Source organism: Cololabis saira, chromosome 8 (genome assembly GCF_033807715.1).
Source record: "Cololabis saira isolate AMF1-May2022 chromosome 8, fColSai1.1, whole genome shotgun sequence".
NCBI classification, from domain to species: Eukaryota; Metazoa; Chordata; class Actinopteri; order Beloniformes; family Belonidae; genus Cololabis; species Cololabis saira.
Window position 1 is genome coordinate 32,037,350 of NC_084594.1, and position 18,810 is coordinate 32,056,159.

Genomic DNA, 18,810 nt, shown 5'->3' on the forward strand with positions numbered 1-18,810 from the left:
TGATTTGAACTCCAAGCTCTTGATTTGGCTCAGTTATTTATAATTGTTTGTTGTTGTTTTTTCCTCAAACATCCTGATGTGTAAAACCTTATAACTGAAAGAGGAGTGTAGTTTTCATATGACTGTATTTCAAACCTCAAAGGCACATTTTGGTCCTCCTCAATCGTCATTACTAAGGAATCCACAGTGAGCTACACCATGCAATGTGAACACACACTCACACACACACGCACGCACACACACACATAGCTGACATGAAATACTGCAGGAGAGGACAGTGCAGTGGTCAGGTGACAGACACTGATATTATTTGTGCAGCAGTCAGTGTTTAATCACGCTCTCCTCCCTCCATCTCCCTTCCCTCTTTCTGTCATCCACCCTTCTCTTTAGCTCCTCTTGGCAGTCAAAAGATTTCTGAAGCCATCATTCTTCCTCTTACCCAGCTCTCCTCTCATTTAGTGAATCACTGCTTTTCCTTCCAGTACACTTTGGTTGTCAAAGGCTTGCTGCTCTCTTCGTCGTTGTTGTTGTTGTTGTTTTTCCTCCCATCAACCACCGACACTCCCATTTCCCATACTATTTTCTCTTTATAGGTTTCCTGTAATTAGTCCATTCTCATGTCATTCTCCCTTATTTCAAATCTTTTCTCACTGGGATAATGTTAACTACATAGACTGGACTTGGACTGCTTTCCCAAGCCTCTAAATTTGAGTTGTTTTTATAAATAACACAATTTAACATTGGCCACACATTCAAGGCACTGTTAGCCAGCTATGACGGCACATCAAAACATGACTCCACATCAAATTCTTTATCACCAAATCTTCCAATGTTTTATATGGATTAATTTGCTGTTTTGGTGTTCTATTTTTCATGCATGCATACATAACTTAATTTCCCCTGTCGAAAATCTCATTTGGGCCTACAACCAATGACTATTTTCATCAATGAATCTATCCCTTATTGAAATGATCAATAACCTAATCAGATAATGTATTTTGCAGTAACTTAAACCATTTTATTTAGTTATGTTTTTAAATTAGCCTAAGATTGTTTTAGGCATGTGCCACATGAAAACATAGAAAATTATTTCTTCATACAAAAATATGTGATTTATTTAAGTTGTGCGATGAATAAACATTGCTGCTTATAAGACTATAGCAAAAACAAATAACATGGCCAGATCAAGTTAAGACCCCTTTATGACCATGCAGTCGATGAGTGGCTGTGGAGAGAAAGGAAAAGCAGTGAAATTGAGCAGTGCAAGCATATACGAGTCTTTATGGCACCCCAAGGACTTCTGAAGTATGACCACAGAAAATCAGATTCAGATTCACCATACGCGTGTGACATACACGTATTTTACAGTTCATGGTCACACATTTAAATAATGGTTATGTAATAATGTAAATGGTTATTGCCAACTAATAACTCAATTTATAAATTCGTTGGCAATTAATTTTGTCATTGATTTTTGTCGTCTGTCGATTTTTGCTTGCAACCCTAATTTCATGCATGTCCTCTTTATATACTCAGAAAAGGTGTGGTCCATTTGGATGACAAAGGACCTGTAGGGATGACCTATATTTTTTGGCATGTCAATAAAAATAAGTGCACTTTTACCAAATACAACAACCTTAACTACGTAGCACATGTCTCTTGTAATGCTGGACTTACTACTACTACTGTCATTAAGCAGATGCTTTTATCCAAAGCGACTTACATTGCATAGTGCTGTAAAAGATTGTTTACAGTAGACATTACCCTGTACATTTTGAATCTTGAACCAACAACAGTCAAGTGTTTTCAGGTGCAATGTTTACTGCGAATAGCAACACTGGTTAAGTGTTCCAGCAGCTCCTTACTAATTTGATACTATTGCAACCATTTACTAAAATAGTTGAGGGTATTAAAGTGATGAAAGCAGTATCCAGAGCATCCAGGTGCTTTATCAAGGCTGTTGTGCCACCATGGTTGTTCAGATTGCAACTGCATATTTGGAAGACTGCCTTTATCTTGTCATCACTGAATTTGAAGTGTCGCCCTTCAGCATGTTCTCTTCCTATTGAAGGCTGAAGTGAAGTGAAGCAATACTGTGGGTGGTGCAGCAGAGATTGTATTACATTATTATCTCTACATTTTAACTGTGCAATAAAAATGACATTTATAACTAACACTGAATGCCAGATGTCAGCTTTGCAAACTAATATCCAGACATCAGTATAATCCGGTCCAACAGTAAGTGTCACTAACAATAGTTTCCAAGTTGGCTACGGGACAGAAGAGGAACAATCAACTGAGCCAGTAGGAGACAGCAAAGGCCAAAACCAGCTAGCTAACAGCATTAACTTGTAATGTTCAACATTACATGTGGTTATGTTTGAACCATTGTCTTCACTATGGCTTCAGATATATTTAGAAAAATGTGTCAAGTGATGCAATGAGAGCAATAACACAATCAGATGTTGTGATTGTTATTTCTAGTATGTAGCCAACTGTGTGCTATGTTTATTTGAAAAGAATAAATAGCACCAATTCATATATTGGGCAAAAACAAATCACATACAAATGTACGGTCTGAAATAAGGTGGTAGAAAGGCCTGAAAACATAAATTTTACCTGATATTTTGTAAACATTATCATCAAAGGCTCACATTTTAATAAGCTGCAAATTTGCCTTTATACTGGACAAAGACATTTCCCTGCGTTTTTTTTTAATCATACCTTCAGGCTTCTCCCTTGGGTCGCTCTTTTGCTTTTACTTTCTTATTTCAACACTATTCTTCAAATTCCTGTACTCCTGCAAGTTGGTTTTACATCGAATTCTCTCTCTGGTTCTGACTTTGTCTTGTTCTTTCATTTTTATATCCACCCACACCTATCACCCTTCTTTCCTCCTTTCTCTTCACTCTTGCTTGATCCCTGCATCTTGTTCATACATTCATGCTCTCACTTCAACACAGTAGCTCTCTCCTTGCTTTTTACAGCAAACTATCCAGTGTATTCTATCATGTTCCTATCTCTGAATTCCACTCTAGCAATGCAACTCCCTTCCATAAAAATGGTTCGTATGGATTCACTCTCAAACTAGGGAGGTGGTCAGTGGTTCACTAAGCTTAGGGACAAAGAGACACACGAGTAGCATATCCCCACCCACTAATAGCAACCAACTGGTATAGTTGGTTGAGGTGCTGTGTAAATGCTGTGTCCAAGTGTCTCCACTTAATAAAGCACGAATATGTTAGAAATGTGCCCAAATATTAGTGTTTACAAAACATGGCCACTGTGTCACTGGACCTTTGAATATATCATTCTAATGAGGCCCATGGGCAAGAAATTATGTTCCGGCACAAATCTAAACTTCACACTGGGATCTAAAAGGGAACCTGGTAATCCATCATGTCTGTGAAGCCAACAGCTGCCCAGGCCTACCCAGCCCACTACAGCCCTCCCCACTCTGCCCTCTCCACTGTAGCATAGCAGGGTCAACCTAAACATATTCACCCTGCACCCCCACACCACAAACTCTTTCCCACACTGCACAGACTGCACTTTGATTCCTGAAGTTGTCAAGAAAGTCTGGGTGCAGTTCAGTTCCAGACACTAATGTCTGACAGAGTTACAGATCACAAAGATGGAAAGATGACTTATTTTGTGTGTTTTTTCTTTATTCTTAATCCAACTGGTGTGAACATTGGCCCATAGTTGGTTAAAGCATAAACTAACAGTATTTCCCCTTCAACAAACTTGAAACAGCAGTATTTTTTAGATTTTATATATTTAATAGGGGTGTGTGTGATCTGAAAATCTTATCACTGGCAGTCTAACCTAGAGATGTGTTTCTGTGTTTCGTTTTGAGAGGGTCTGGAACTGTAACATAATCGACATCCTCCTCAGCACTTTCAGCCATCGCGTTTCCATTTATACTGACAGAGCCAAAAGGATGTACCATCTTAAAGTTTTACTCCATATTGCTTGGCGCCGATAGTACACCATATTTGCTGGTTGCCAACCTCCAACAAATAAAAGAAGGAGAGAATAAAAGGTAGAGAAAAAATACTATTACAAGATCAACATTGAAGGAGCCAAGGTGGCTACTGTGTTTGTTTTGCCATTTGCATACACTTGACAGTAACAACACAACAGTGTTGGTGATGAATGAGGAGCGATGACTCGTATTCGCAGGGGCCACAGCATACCCAATCAGCATTGGGGGTTGCTCTAAATACCTAACCCACAGTGGAGACGTGTTTCAGCCAACGTGTTACATTGCCAAATATATTATATATACTGAACCAGAGGTTCCCTAAAATTCTCATTGCAGAGCTGCTCCTGATAATGGAAACTCATATCAATCACGTAGGGACAGTGAAACTACCCCAGAACCCCGCTAATGGAAACGAGCCAATGGAATACGAACTGTCACTCGTATTATTCGTACTGTCCATCAGTCTTAGCAAAAACATAATTGGCTTCGACACAATTACAAATCTTACATGTTCATCCTGTCTTCCATCTTTAATCATCCCTACAAGCACAATAGCTTGTGCTGTAAAAATTACAAGTACCACACACCTTACTTGTATGAGTTAATTTTATAAGCTTAGTCCCTGGCACTGTGCAGCAATCAAATCTTTCAACAAATTCAATCAATTTTTCTGGTTAACAGTCTATCAAATCAATCAAACTTTAATCGTATAGAACATTTCATACAACTTGTGCAACGCAATACTTTACGTGATTATTATAAAAGCACAGAAACAATTAAGGAAGAAAAATAACACTCCTTACTTCGACCACCACAGCACATTAACACACTAAGATGCATACCAATAATATCAATAACAGAGTGGGAATGGAGGACAAGGTTGTTTTCTAACCCTGTTATGATGACTTTTATGACTAACTGAGTTTGATGCACGCTTCTTTTATAGCTAAAGTCAACAGTATTGTAATATGTGAGTTTAATGAGGCCTGCAGATTAATTTACTGACATCAGACAGAACACCATAATATATGTCTATCCATAAATGTTGTAATGTAGGACCAAGCATTTTTCAGACAAAGGCTTTGGATTATAGATCAGTTGTCTCTGCTCACCAGGAGCTGAACATTTAAAGCGTTAAATTGTCCCACCCACTTTATTAATATAAAATCAGTAGTTGCATACTTAAGGAGTAAGCATGGAATAATAAAATAAAATACTTGTCGACAAAAACTATATCTACACTTGGAATTTCAGAGACAAAACCAAATAAAAAAGATGTTAAAAAAAAAAAAAAACTATAAATCAACCACTACACTCCTGCAAGTGATTTTTCGTATTATCATTACTATTAAATGTTTATTACAATTTAGCCATCAGCTATGCTAATTATATTTCCAAATATATAATATGTACTGAACCAGGATGGTATCGTCCTCATTATTTGCAATAGTGTCATGTTGTTTCTGACTGCTCATGGATGTTCAGCCCTCCCTTACTGAAAAATGGGTCCCCACCCCCTGGTCCACTGACAGATTGGAATCAGTACTGAGCAACCAATATTAGGTCAGTTTTAGGGGCAGCGGAGAAGACGTCATTAACCCCAGGCTGACCTCTCAGGCCGACCTCTCAGGCCTTGCTGCTGTCACAGGGTCAGCCACTTAACTCGTCTGTGAAGCTGTTGCGTCACAATTAATGCAGCTCATGTGGGACAACTGTTTTACAGCTGATGTGCAAGTGATGATAAATTACTGGTTACTAATTCTTACCTAAAGCAGAATAAGCAATGAGAAAATACTAGCAGAATGAGATGGAAAGCAAAAGGAAGGTATACAGTGAGCAATATTAAAGTATGCATGTTTGAATGAATTCATCACTAAAAGGTAAACGTTATCGAAGTAAAATCATTAAAGATTATATTTGTGGCACACTCTTTGTAGCAAATAAGTGTTACCTATTACAGAGAAACTGAGGCAAGAGATTTCAAAATGAAAACAGCACTGGTGTGTCATCATGGCAGGAAATGCGTAGATGCAACTGATTAAATTAAGAGCAGCTGCATTCCATTTAGATTGAGCCTTGATATTGTGAATCCTGCTCGCTCACCGACATGTTTTATTGGGACAACTAAATGAAACCCATAATTAAAGTAATTACATAGACCCGTTCATGTTAGAACAAGTCCAAGGGTCTTGGTGTGACAGCTTTAGGATAATGTAAACCATTGAATCTAGTTAGAAGTCTTGTCAAAAGACAGCACAATGCACAGCAGTTAGCTTGTACAGCTATCAGGAAAGACGCTGGCAAATCAGCAGAAAAAAAATAGTTATCTACCTGGCACATATAGCAGTTGAGGGCACACAAAAGTGTGTTTACTAGACTACCAGTACAAATATAAGAGTCCAACTTTCAACTGCACTCTGCATGAATACCTCTGACTTCACTACTGTGAAGATCTAACATAAATGAATGCAAGTTGCCTTTTGGTCTCAAAGCTATTGTGAAAGTGATGAGCACCAAGAGATAACACAACAATAAAAAAAGAAAAATAAGAATGATGACAAGCACCAAAGAAAAAGTAACTAAATCCACTAGGGCTGTGCTAAATATAAAATTGAATGTTGCATTGTAATAAAATTGTGGTTGATCTCGATGATGAGACTTGATTGTTTTTATTCAGCATGGACACAGTCTTCTTGCCAATCACACAGCAGATATAGCAGACACTAATCAGGAATGGATGTGTCTAGCATGTGTTACGTTAACACTTTGTTGAGGACTTTCCGTGATCGGTTGTTACTTGGGAATTGAAGAAATGAGTGAATCTGCTACCAAGGACAGTCAAACTGTTATGCACACCGGAGCAAACCTGTGCTACCCTGGGAACCCAGCAACAATGTTGATAAGAAAAGGGACACAACATCAGTTGTGTGAAAATGGTTTGGATTTCTGAAAACAAATCTGGAGCATATTAACAAAGTCTACAAAATAGCAGGCATTCTGTGGTAACGAAGATGGGAAACACAACCAGCCTGTTTCATCACCTCAAAAGGTAGCACCTGTTTGAACACACAGAGCCCATGAAAAAGCCTGCTGTCCCAGCCTGTACTTCATCTGCTGCTGCTGCTACCGGTGTTAGCAGTGATGTATTAAAACAGGAGTCCATAGTATCATCCTTTGCTGCAATTGCTCCATATGATAAACATTCAAAATGGCAATTTATGAATAATAATAATAATAATAATAATAATAATTAAAGCTGCAAGCAGCGATGAACGGGCCCTCGCACTCACGTCCACCGCCCCCCATAAGCATATCAGAAATGACACCACCCACGACTCTCTATGTCAAACCATTCAAAAGTTATAGCAGAAAAAAGGAACAACCAATCAGAAGAAGGGGCGGGGCTAATTCAGGCCAATGAAGGTCAAGGACTCCATACAGAATCTGATGACACCACCCACGACTCTCTATGTCAAAACATTCAAATGTTATAGCAGAAAATAGGGACAACCAATCAGAAGAAGGGGCGGGGCTAATTCAGGCCAATGAAGGTCAAGGACTCTATAAAGAATCTGATGACACCAGCCACGACTCTCTATGTCAAACCATTCCAAAGTTATAGCAGAAAATCGGGACAACCAATCAGAAGAAGGGGCGGGGCGAATTAAGGCCAACGAAGCTTAAGGACTCATTACAGAGTCCAATGACACCACCCACAACTTCCTATGTCAAACCATTCAAAAGTTATGGCAGAGAAAAGTATTCTAGGGGGCGCTGTTGAGCCGTTAGGCAACGCCCATTAATGCAAACCATGAAATATCAAATTTATCGCCAAGTCTGTCTTGCGTGCAAAATTTGGTGACTTTTGGAGAACTATCAAATATGGACCAATCAGATTTCCAAATGGCCGACTTCCTGTTCGGTTTCGGCCATGGCTCCAAGAGACTTTTCTTTAAGTTGTGCCATGATACAGGTGTGTATCGTGCATGTACGTCGAACCGTATTGTGGGGCTTGAGGCACAAAGTTTTCTGGGGGGCGCTGTTGAGCCATTTTGCCACGCCCATTAATGCAAACCATGAAATATCAAATTTATCGCCAGGCCTGTCTTGCATGCCAAATTTGGTGCCTTTTGAGGAACTATCAAATATGGACCAATCAGATGAAGGGGGGTGCGCTTGTTGGCGTCTAGCGTTGCCACGGTAACACTTTTGAAAGAGAAAAGTAATGCGTGTAGTCGCAGGATGGAGACGCACATGTTGATGTATAACACACCTGGGTTCACGATACGGTTCGGGCGGAATTAATTCTCGAAGGAATGGCATATATTGCTCCAAAATTACGCGATTAATGCAGAATGTTCAAAATGGCCGACTTCCTGTTCGGTTTCGGCCATGGCGCCAAGAGACTTTTCTTTTAGTTGCGACATGATACAGGTGTGTACCGATTTTCGTTCATGTACGTCAAAGCGTATTATGGGGCTTGAGGCGCAAAGTTTTTTCTGTCTGAACCAATCAGATGAAGGGTGGGCACGCTTTTTGGCGTCTAGCGTCGCCACGGTAACGCTTTTGAAAGAGAAAAGTAATGCGTGGTGTCGGAGGATGGAGACGCACATTTTGATGTATAACACACTTGGGGGAACGTTACGGTTAGGGCTGAATTAACTGCCGAAGGAAGGCATAAATTTCGCCAAAATGACACGATTAATTCAAAATGGCCGACTTCCTGTTCGGTTTCTCGACATGACGCCCAGAGACTTTTCTTTAAGTTGCGCCATGATACAGGTGTGTACCGATTTTCGTGCATGTACGACTAACCGTATTGTGGGGCTTGAGGCACAAAGTTTTCAAGGGGGCGCTGTTGAGCCATTTTGCCACGCCCATTAATGCAAACCATTAAATATCAAATTTTTCGCCAGGCCTGACTTGCATGCAAAATTTGGTGACTTTTTGGGGACGTTTAGGGGGGCAAAAAGGCCCTCCTTTCGTCAGAAGAAATAAAGAAAAAAGAAAAATTCCTACAGATACAATAGGGCCTTCGCACTGCAAGTGCTCGGGCCCTAATAATAATAATAATAATAATAATCCTAATAAATATTTTGTTGTTTAACACCCATGTTTTTAATAGAGAAAAAAAAACATTTGTAATATTGATATTGTCGAGCCACATTGTCATGGGAAGCTCCAGCCCCTACCCCCTACAGGGCTTTGAACTGGACTCAAGAACTTTTGTTGAGACTCCAATTTCCTACCCCATGTGAAGGTCCCGACACCTCGGAAGTTGGCTCAAACAGACAACTGGACTCAACAACTTTTGTTGAGACTCCAATTTCCTACCCCATGTGAAGGTCCCGACACCTCGGAAGTTGGCTCAAACAGACAACTGGACTCAACAACTTTTGTTGAGACTCCAATTTCCTACCCCATGTGAAGGTCCCGACACCTCGGAAGTTGGCTCAAACAGACAACTGGACTCAACAACTTTTGTTGAGACTCCAATTTCCTACCCCATGTGAAGGTCCCGACACCTCAGAAGTTGGTTCAAACAGATTTGAATCAACGAGAGCACCCTATGGGGTGATTTGGAGGTCTGTGACAGTCATGACAAATGTCTGATAATGACATTTGGCCCGAGTCACATCCGACTGTAAATTACTTTTTGTCTCTTTCCTGATTGGTGTATTCTTGCTTTAACTTCTTGTATAAGAAGCTTGTTCCAATTTCACTCGGTGTCAGCCACCGAACCAGACACTGTCTGTATCTGTCAGCTGAACGCCGGCTAGAATAAAATCTCTCAATACCACAGCGGACTCTTGAACTGGACTTTGTAATATTCTTCAACAATTTGGCGCCGTGACCCGGATGACAATAGACCTTCGATGGAAACTCCTGTTCCAGAACAACGGCGCAATCAGCGACTCTATCTAAAATTTTAGAGGTTAGGGGATCCACTTACAAAATCCCAAATTATTGTTGCTGAGTTGTTGTCGAAAGTCTGTGAATTGGAGTGCCGGAGAATGGTTGACGTCATCCTGAGATTTTAGGTAAGTCCGCTGTGTGGTTGTGAAGGTTATATTTTTTGTTATTATTTTGTGTTATTGGGAAGGTTATTGTAGAGATGTTTTTAGGAACGCTGACAATTTCATAACACTTGAATCTGATTGTGTTGTGAGAATGTTCTGCTTCTCCTGCCTTAGAATTGACTAGCTCTTCTAAAAGGTTTAATATCTCGGGTAACATTAAAAAGAAAGAAATGGCCAGAACGAAACGGTTGGTCTGAGTACCAAAACTAAGTCCAGTGGGACTTGCATATGCAGGACGTGAGGTCCATAAAAGTGTTGGAACACTGAGTTATTTGTGGAAAACGGATATATATGTAGAAGAACTGGTTTTATTTTATAAATGGGGATGACTAGCTCTCCCAAATACTTGAGATATATTTCATTTCAGTAAGAATCGACTTGCTCTCCTTACATTAAGCCGAATGATTTGTAGGCTCAAGTAGACTGATGGTTGGAAGAATCAGAAAGTGATTTGTGGGTAAAAGTAAGTGTAATTGAAGTTTTTTCTCTGGGAGGGATCTTACAGAAGGAAAAATGGGAAGTTTTCTCAGTAAAGAGTCAGAGGAAGAGTTGACTGGTCCTTCTAAATACATGTACGATAACTACGGTACCAATAGCACTAAGTTTGTTAAAACATGGGTTAAGATAACTAAAGACGACGGTCTCTTAAAATTTCCCCCAAGTGGGACCTTTGACCGGACTAGATTAGAAAATTTAAAGGAAAAATTAAATTCTCAAACAAATGGACAAAAGCACTTCAACTCCTTCAGATTTTGGAGGGATGAAAGCAGACGCCGTAATGCAGAATCCCAAATAGCTTCGCTTACGGATCAGAACAAAAAGCTGATGGCTCAATTAGAAGAGTGTAAAAACGCAACGCAGACAAAGAAGGAATTAGACCCATTAACCGGGTCCTCCACAAACATTAAAATAAACAAAAACAATCATGCCACAACTATGTACCCTGTGAAAGAATTGGAAGAACTTAAAAACACAACGCAGACAAAAATGAAAGTGGAAAACCATTTAAATGATCAAATCAAAAACCTTTATCCGGTAAAACAGATTAAAGAATCAAGTGACGATGACACTTCTGATGATGACTGGATTTTACAACATCCCAAGTCTGAAGACAATAGCCAAAACAGTGAAGAGGAGTGGGTTGTGAAAAGAGGCAGAAAACCAAAGAAAACACAATCAGTAAAATTAGCTCCACTGATCACAATGGGAAAAGATGTTATCTACAAACCTTGGAGCCGAAGAGAACTAAAAGCGATAGTAGGAGATTTTCCCAAGGATGTCAGAAAAAATAAACAAAAATGGCTAGATGAATGGGAATCAGTATGCACAATATACACACCTCACATGCCTGACATAATGCAACTGTTAAAGCTAACTTTGCCACCTGATTTGAAAAGCAGAGTACTTGATGCATGTAGAATTTCCTCTGATCCTACAGCTGTTGCCAAAATCACACCAGAAGAAGCTCAGACCCTTTACAGCTTCATCACTTTAGCAGTTCAAAAGGAAGTAGTACAAAAAGTGGATTATACTCCTCTCACAAAACTTAAACAAGGAAAAGATGAGAATCCCAGGGAACTCTATGCTACAATGATGTTGACAGCAAAAGAAAATTGTGGTTTGTCACAAGATCAGATTAATGGACTTCCTCCAGGTTACTTGCAAGATATATTTGTTAGCTGCCTTCAACCAAAGGTTAAGGCTAAAGTAGTACTGACAGTTGGGTGGGCGGGGAAAGCAATGACTGAACTAGTGGAAATAGCTCAACACCACTGGGACAACACAGAACAAAAGGAATCTAAAATGTATGAAACGCTAATGCTTGCCCAAGTGTCTCACTACACAGGCGGAGTACCGAGAGGAGGACGCAGCGGCAGAGGGATCAACCAAAGATGTGGACCAATGAATCACTCACACCACAACAAAGGTCACACGTCGCACTTCCCAAACAAAAACAATAGGAACTGCTTCTGTTGTGGTGAACCAGATCATTGGATAAAAGATTGCCCCTATAGAACATCCCAACCTAATTTTACCCTGCCTATGGTAACTCCATCAAGTGATCACATGGAGGTCCAACAAACCCCACAGCACAATCCATAGAGCTGTCAGGACAGTGCCCAAATTGAAACAGAAATAACTTTAACAGTAGCTCCACTGATAAAACTAGCAAAAACAAATGAAGAGCCTAACTTAACAATAGATGTAAATGGAAAATCTACATCATTTCTGGTAGATACAGGAGCTTCTCTTTCAACTTTAAGACCAATCACTTCTACAAATTTGAAATCATCTAAAGAAACTGTCAGAGCTGTGGGGGTTGGAGGGATTCCCATGTGTTTACCTGTCTCTGAGCCTACTACAGTATCTATAGGCCCGTTTACTGAAAGCATGTCAAACTTCACAACTTCTCACTCCTTTCTGCTGTCAGATACCACACCTGTAAATCTATTAGGGAGAGACTTGTTGTGCAAACTAAATTGTACCATTTACTGCACACCAGACGGTATCTTTTTAGAGACTAACCAAGATAACACAACCGCTGTACTAGCAGCTCTGATAGATCAGAACCAGCTGATGGATGCGGAAAAAGGGAAAACACAGGATAGAATAGTGTCCAGCGTGCCCCCATCAGTATGGTCTTCTTCTTCTAATGACATTGGTTTGATCAAATCTACTGAACCAGTACAGATATTGCTGAAACAGAATGTCTCTTTGCCAAAGATTTCACAGTATCCTCTTTCTCAGGAAAAGAGAGAGGGCATCCGCCCTATAGTTCAATCTCTGTTAAGCCAGGGAATAATAGTGCCGTGTGATAGTCCATGCAACACGCCTATACTTCCTGTTAAAAAACCAGGTAAACCAGAATATAGATTTGTACAGGACCTACGAGCTATAAATGAAGTGGTACTCCCACGTTTCCCTTTAGTTCCAAATCCTACTACAGTTTTGTCGTCAATACCTGCCAATTCCACCCACTATACTGTGTTGGACCTTTGCAGTGCATTCTTTTCTGTCCCTCTACATAAGGATAGCCAATATTTATTTGCATTTACATATGATGGACAACAATACACATTCACCAGATTACCCCAAGGGTATACTGAGTCACCTACAATTTTTTCTCGTGCTCTAAATAATGACCTCAAAGACGTGTCATTTCCTGGAGGCTCCACTCTGATTCAATATGTTGACGATTTACTTTTAGCCAGTCCCTCTGCCCCTGCATGCGAAATGGACACAGTTACCCTTCTCAACGCTTTAGCTGTCAAAGGCCACAAAACCTCACTTAAGAAAGCTCAACTGTGTCAGAATGAAGTCCAGTATTTGGGACATACACTATCTGGCTCCACAAGGGTCCTTACTCCCTCCAGAATAAAATCTATAATAGAAATGCCCAAACCCACAACTATGTCACAGATGAAGACATTTTTAGGTATGACGGGCTATTGCAGACAATGGATAATGGATTATGCATCACTTGCAATGCCACTCCAAGACATATGCAAACCCTCAGACTGCACTCAGCCCTTAACCTGGTCACAACAAGCTGACGATGCTTTTAACAAGTTAAAACAGGCATTACTATCTGCCCCTGCGCTCGGCCTTCCCGACTACAATCAACCATTCACTCTTTTTGTACATGAAAAATGTGGATTTGCCCAATCTGTTCTCACTCAACGTCATAACTCTGCTTACAGACCTGTGGCGTACTTTTCCTCTAAACTGGATCCCGTCGAGAGAGGGCTTCCACCTTGTCTCAAAGCCGTAGCCGCAGCAGCACTTGCTATCAACAAATCTGCTGATATTGTTTTAGGGTCACCACTAACAGTCATGGTCCCACACGATGCACTCACCCTGATTACCAGAGAGGCACATAGACATGTGACAGGGACAAGAGAAGCAAAATACGTACTAACTCTCACTGCTCCACACATTACACTAAAAAGATGTTCTATCCTTAACCCTGCTACATTACTTCCAACCGAAGATGATGGTGAACCCCATAATTGTATGGATGTCACCTCATGTTCATCTAAACCTCGTCCCGACCTTTCTGAAACTCCACTCTCTAACTCTGATCTTGTTTTCTTCACTGACGGCTCTGCTTATAGAGAAAATGGAATACCATATGCAGGTTATGCAATTTGTGATAATTTCTCAACTGTTGAAAGTGCCGCCCTGCCCTCCTCCAACTCCGCCCAAGTAGCTGAACTATATGCACTGATGAGAGCCTGTCAACTAGCAAAAGGTAAAACTGTTACGATCTATACAGATTCCAGATATGCTTTTGGTTGTGTACATGATTTTGGTATATTGTGGGCGAACCGAGGATTTATCACATCTTCGGGGACACCCGTTAAACATGGTCAATTGATTGGTGAACTGTTAGAAGCGTGTCAACTACCTTCATCTATTGCTGTTGTTAAATGTGAAGCCCACACCAAATTCAAGGACCCTGTTTCACTAGGCAATGCTTCGGCTGACCATGCAGCAAAAGAAGCCGCCAAATTTGGCTTACCTGTCCATGTAAAGCTCTGCCCTTCTATACCCGCTAACGATCTGGCTTCTCCTAATGATGTAGCCCTCTTACAAGAGACTGCTGATGCGAAGGAGCACAGATTGTGGCTTTCCCATGGTTGTAAAAATGTAAATAATTTGTGGGTCAGCAACGACGGCCGCGTTGTTGCACCCACATCTTTGTACCCGTGGCTAGCACGCATGTCACATAGTTTGTCACATGTAAGCAAAGGGGGAATGTGTCAGATAGTGTTGAAAGACTGGTATGCTCCAGGATTCACATCCTATGCAAGAAAATATTGTGAACAATGCCTAATCTGTCAACAACATAACCCAGGGAAAACAGTACAAACAACATTGTCAACACACCCCCCCCCACGGGGACCCTTTGAAGCTCTGCAAATAGACTTTATTCATATGCCAAAATGTGAGGGATATGAAAATGTTCTTGTATGCGTGGATATGTTTTCAAACTGGCCTGAAGCCTGGGCTTGCAGGAAGGCGGACTCTACTGCTGTAGTGAAATGCCTATTAAAAGACATTGTTCCACGGTTCGGCATTCCACACAGCATCAACTCAGACCGAGGTACTCATTTCACTGGACAAATAATGACTGAACTCTGTAAATCACTGGGTATTAAACAGAGACTGCATTGCCCATACCACCCGCAGTCTGCAGGGCTAGTTGAAAGACAAAATGGCATCTTGAAAAACAAACTAGCCAAACTGTGTGCTGAAACTGGGCTAAAATGGACAATGTTGTTGCCTTTGGCCCTAATGTCGATGAGGTCAACACCCGTTAGGAAGCATAAACTCACACCTCATGAAATTATTACGGGTAGACCTATGACTATACCAAGTAATTCAGTTCTATGTATGAAAAAGATGGACCTCCATGCCATGGATGAATCCATGATATCATTCTGTTCTGCTCTAACTTTTGCTGTCCAGTCAATCCACAGACAAGTAAAAGCTGTCCAGTCTCCTCCTAGTGACAAACCGTGCCATAACCTCCAACCCGGCGACTGGGTCTGTGTCAGGGAGTTCCGACGGAAAAACGCCCTGAAACCTCGCTGGTCTAAACCTCAACACGTCCTGCTCACCACCAACACCGCCGTCAAGTGTGAGGGGCGTCTAATCTGGATCCACGCATCCCACTGCAAGAAAACAACTCCTCCGCCATGCACCGGAAACCAGCTGGTACCATCTTCTTCCTGGGGGTCTTCGTCCTCACCACCGTCGGAGCCAGTGAAAGAAACCACGCAGGCTCGGACAGCCCAGAAGTAGATGAACTTCAACACCCCAGACTTCGACGACTGGCAGAGGAGCAGGGGAGCAGCGCAGGCCACAGAGGCCCAGAAGCAGATGCATTATACACGCCAAAACACTCACATCTGTCGCAGGAACAAAACAGACACCCTTGCAAACACCACAAACGAGACCTAACCGTTTACCAGGAGAAAATAACTCCTAAAATATATGAAACACAACCCTCAACAAACACATACCTCCAACTGGCAAAAATGGTTGCTGAAAATAGCCCACACCCTGATAACTGTTATGTGTGTGGGTTCATTCCACACAGCACAAAAGAAGGACTCCCATTAATGACTCTGCCCATTACTTCATGTGACACCTGTTACATTTTGAACCTCAATTCCTCTTATGGGCATTGCAAATGTCACAAACCCCCCCAAATGAGACAAATGTATTGTGATAAAATTCACACTAGCTGTTATTCCTGCAGCACACCGATTCCTCTCACCCTCACCATGATCCCAAAGACATTAAAGTGGTGTGTTGAAGGCAAAGGAACTATCCACCTAGGAATATCAAACTGTGACTCCACATACTCTCCTTCTGAAGAACCGCTTGTTAAGCCTAAAACAAGCCAAAATCCACTGCCCGATTCCATTAAAGATTATAACTACCTTGCTACAATGGTTAATCGCTGTTCCATACCTCTACCAAAAGGTGTTTACTGGATTTGTGGCATGAAGGCTTACGAATATCTTCCAAACGATTGGTCTGGTATATGTGGTCTGGGCCATGTGGTACCAGCCATGAGAATCGTCGCTGTACCACCGAAAGTTCGCATTGTTAAAAGAGAATTGTACACTCACACCCAAACACCATGGACAAGATTTTTTGGTGCCCTCGTTCCAAATTACGGAGTCATGGCAGCTTTGGATCAGATAAGGGACCTATCTCATGCAGTTGAAGACTTAGCAAATACCACAGCAAAGGGCATGTCTATGCTTTCACAAGAGATGACTGCTGTAAGGATGATGGCCTTGCAAAATCGTGCTGCATTGGACTACTTATTAGCTTCTCAAGGGGGAACTTGTGCTGTGATTAAAACTGAATGCTGTACCTTTATACCTAACCACAATGCCACCATCCAAGAAATAACAGATCACTTGAAAAACATTGCTAACACATTACATACACCTGTCACGACTAGTTTGTTTGGTTGGTTTAGAGAACAGTTAGGACACGTTGGTTACTTGATATTTGAATTTGCTTTATTGGGGTTTGTACTCCTAATTGTTATTTGGCTTCTGATTACATGTCTAAGGTTCACTTGCAAAATATGTATGGCTCAAACTACTACTACAATCATGTACTCCACTGTAATTCCACCTCTACCGTCAGTGGAGGAGGAAAATTCAGACTTTCTGTTCAAAATTGGGATTGACTGTACTTAAGTGAAAAAAAAAAAAAAAAAAAAAAAGAAAAAAAAAAAAAAAAAATTGTGAATTGTCGAGCCACATTGTCATGGGAAGCTCCAGCCCCTACCCCCTACAGGGCTTTGAACTGGACTCAAGAACTTTTGTTGAGACTCCAATTTCCTACCCCATGTGAAGGTCCCGACACCTCGGAAGTTGGCTCAAACAGACAACTGGACTCAACAACTTTTGTTGAGACTCCAATTTCCTACCCCATGTGAAGGTCCCGACACCTCGGAAGTTGGCTCAAACAGACAACTGGACTCAACAACTTTTGTTGAGACTCCAATTTCCTACCCCATGTGAAGGTCCCGACACCTCGGAAGTTGGCTCAAACAGACAACTGGACTCAACAACTTTTGTTGAGACTCCAATTTCCTACCCCATGTGAAGGTCCCGACACCTCAGAAGTTGGTTCAAACAGATTTGAATCAACGAGAGCACCCTATGGGGTGATTTGGAGGTCTGTGACAGTCATGACAAATGTCTGATAATGACATTTGGCCCGAGTCACATCCGACTGTAAATTACTTTTTGTCTCTTTCCTGATTGGTGTATTCTTGCTTTAACTTCTTGTATAAGAAGCTTGTTCCAATTTCACTCGGTGTCAGCCACCGAACCAGACACTGTCTGTATCTGTCAGCTGAACGCCGGCTAGAATAAAATCTCTCAATACCACAGCGGACTCTTGAACTGGACTTTGTAATATTCTTCAACAATATCGACCAATATAAAAAACAAAATGATATTTTTTGTTACCCCATAGTACCCAGCTCTAAAATTTACAGAAGGTCACAAAAACAAAAACAATTCAATAGAGAAAAAGGGAAGTGAAACTGGAACTCTAAATAATTCTCATCACGTATCATATAAAACACATTTAAGTTAATACAGCCCAACAAAGTGGAACACAGCTATTTTTACAACCGTTCCACAAGCCCATCAGATGGAGCACAGGATGAATACTATGTATGACGGACCGCAGGGTCACCAAAACAGATGATAAGATGAGCACACTAAAAACAGGATTCAAGACGAGGTGCCACAGTAGACGAATATGGGGGGGCGGGTCCAAGAAAGTACAGAAGCCCTTGAAGAGAATTACAGATTTTGTGTCACGCCTTGAGGTCTACAATGTGATCATATGCATGTGTCTGAAAGCAAAGTCTTCAGTAATGCATGCAGAGCTGTGCACTGTGGATCAGTTAGTAAAAACTGAGGACTCAGGAATTCAATCTGCAGTGTTACGGTCCTACTGTGGCCACATGTGTGTATGTGTCCAAGCGCCACGGGTGACATTTTGCAAATCCATGGGACTGAGCTAATGATGTCCCCTGTATGACTAAATCAAAGCTCCAACAGGTTGTGTAGGAAAATGTGTATTAAAAAAAGAGAGATAAGAAAATATGTATTAAAATAAATAAATAAAAAAATAGACATGCCTGGTCTTAATCAATGAATGTAGGTTGAGTAGGTTAGTTTTCAACTACCA

The 18,810-nt window shown here is 41.0% G+C and overlaps 2 protein-coding genes across 7 annotated transcripts in view; one reads left to right on the forward strand and one right to left on the reverse strand.

The window, feature by feature from the left end:
* The window catches only part of LOC133448855 (plexin-A1-like), a 207,303-nt gene that overhangs the window by 148,780 nt on the left and 39,713 nt on the right, over positions 1-18,810 (reverse strand). The gene's annotated exons all lie outside the window — the stretch shown is intronic.
* On the forward strand, positions 9,951-17,297 carry LOC133448858 (endogenous retrovirus group 3 member 1 Env polyprotein-like). Its single transcript, XM_061727785.1, has 2 exons — positions 9,951-10,029; positions 15,571-17,297. The coding sequence occupies exon 2, from the start codon at positions 15,771-15,773 to the stop codon at positions 17,295-17,297; it is 1,527 nt and encodes a 508-aa protein (XP_061583769.1). The 5' UTR covers positions 9,951-10,029; positions 15,571-15,770.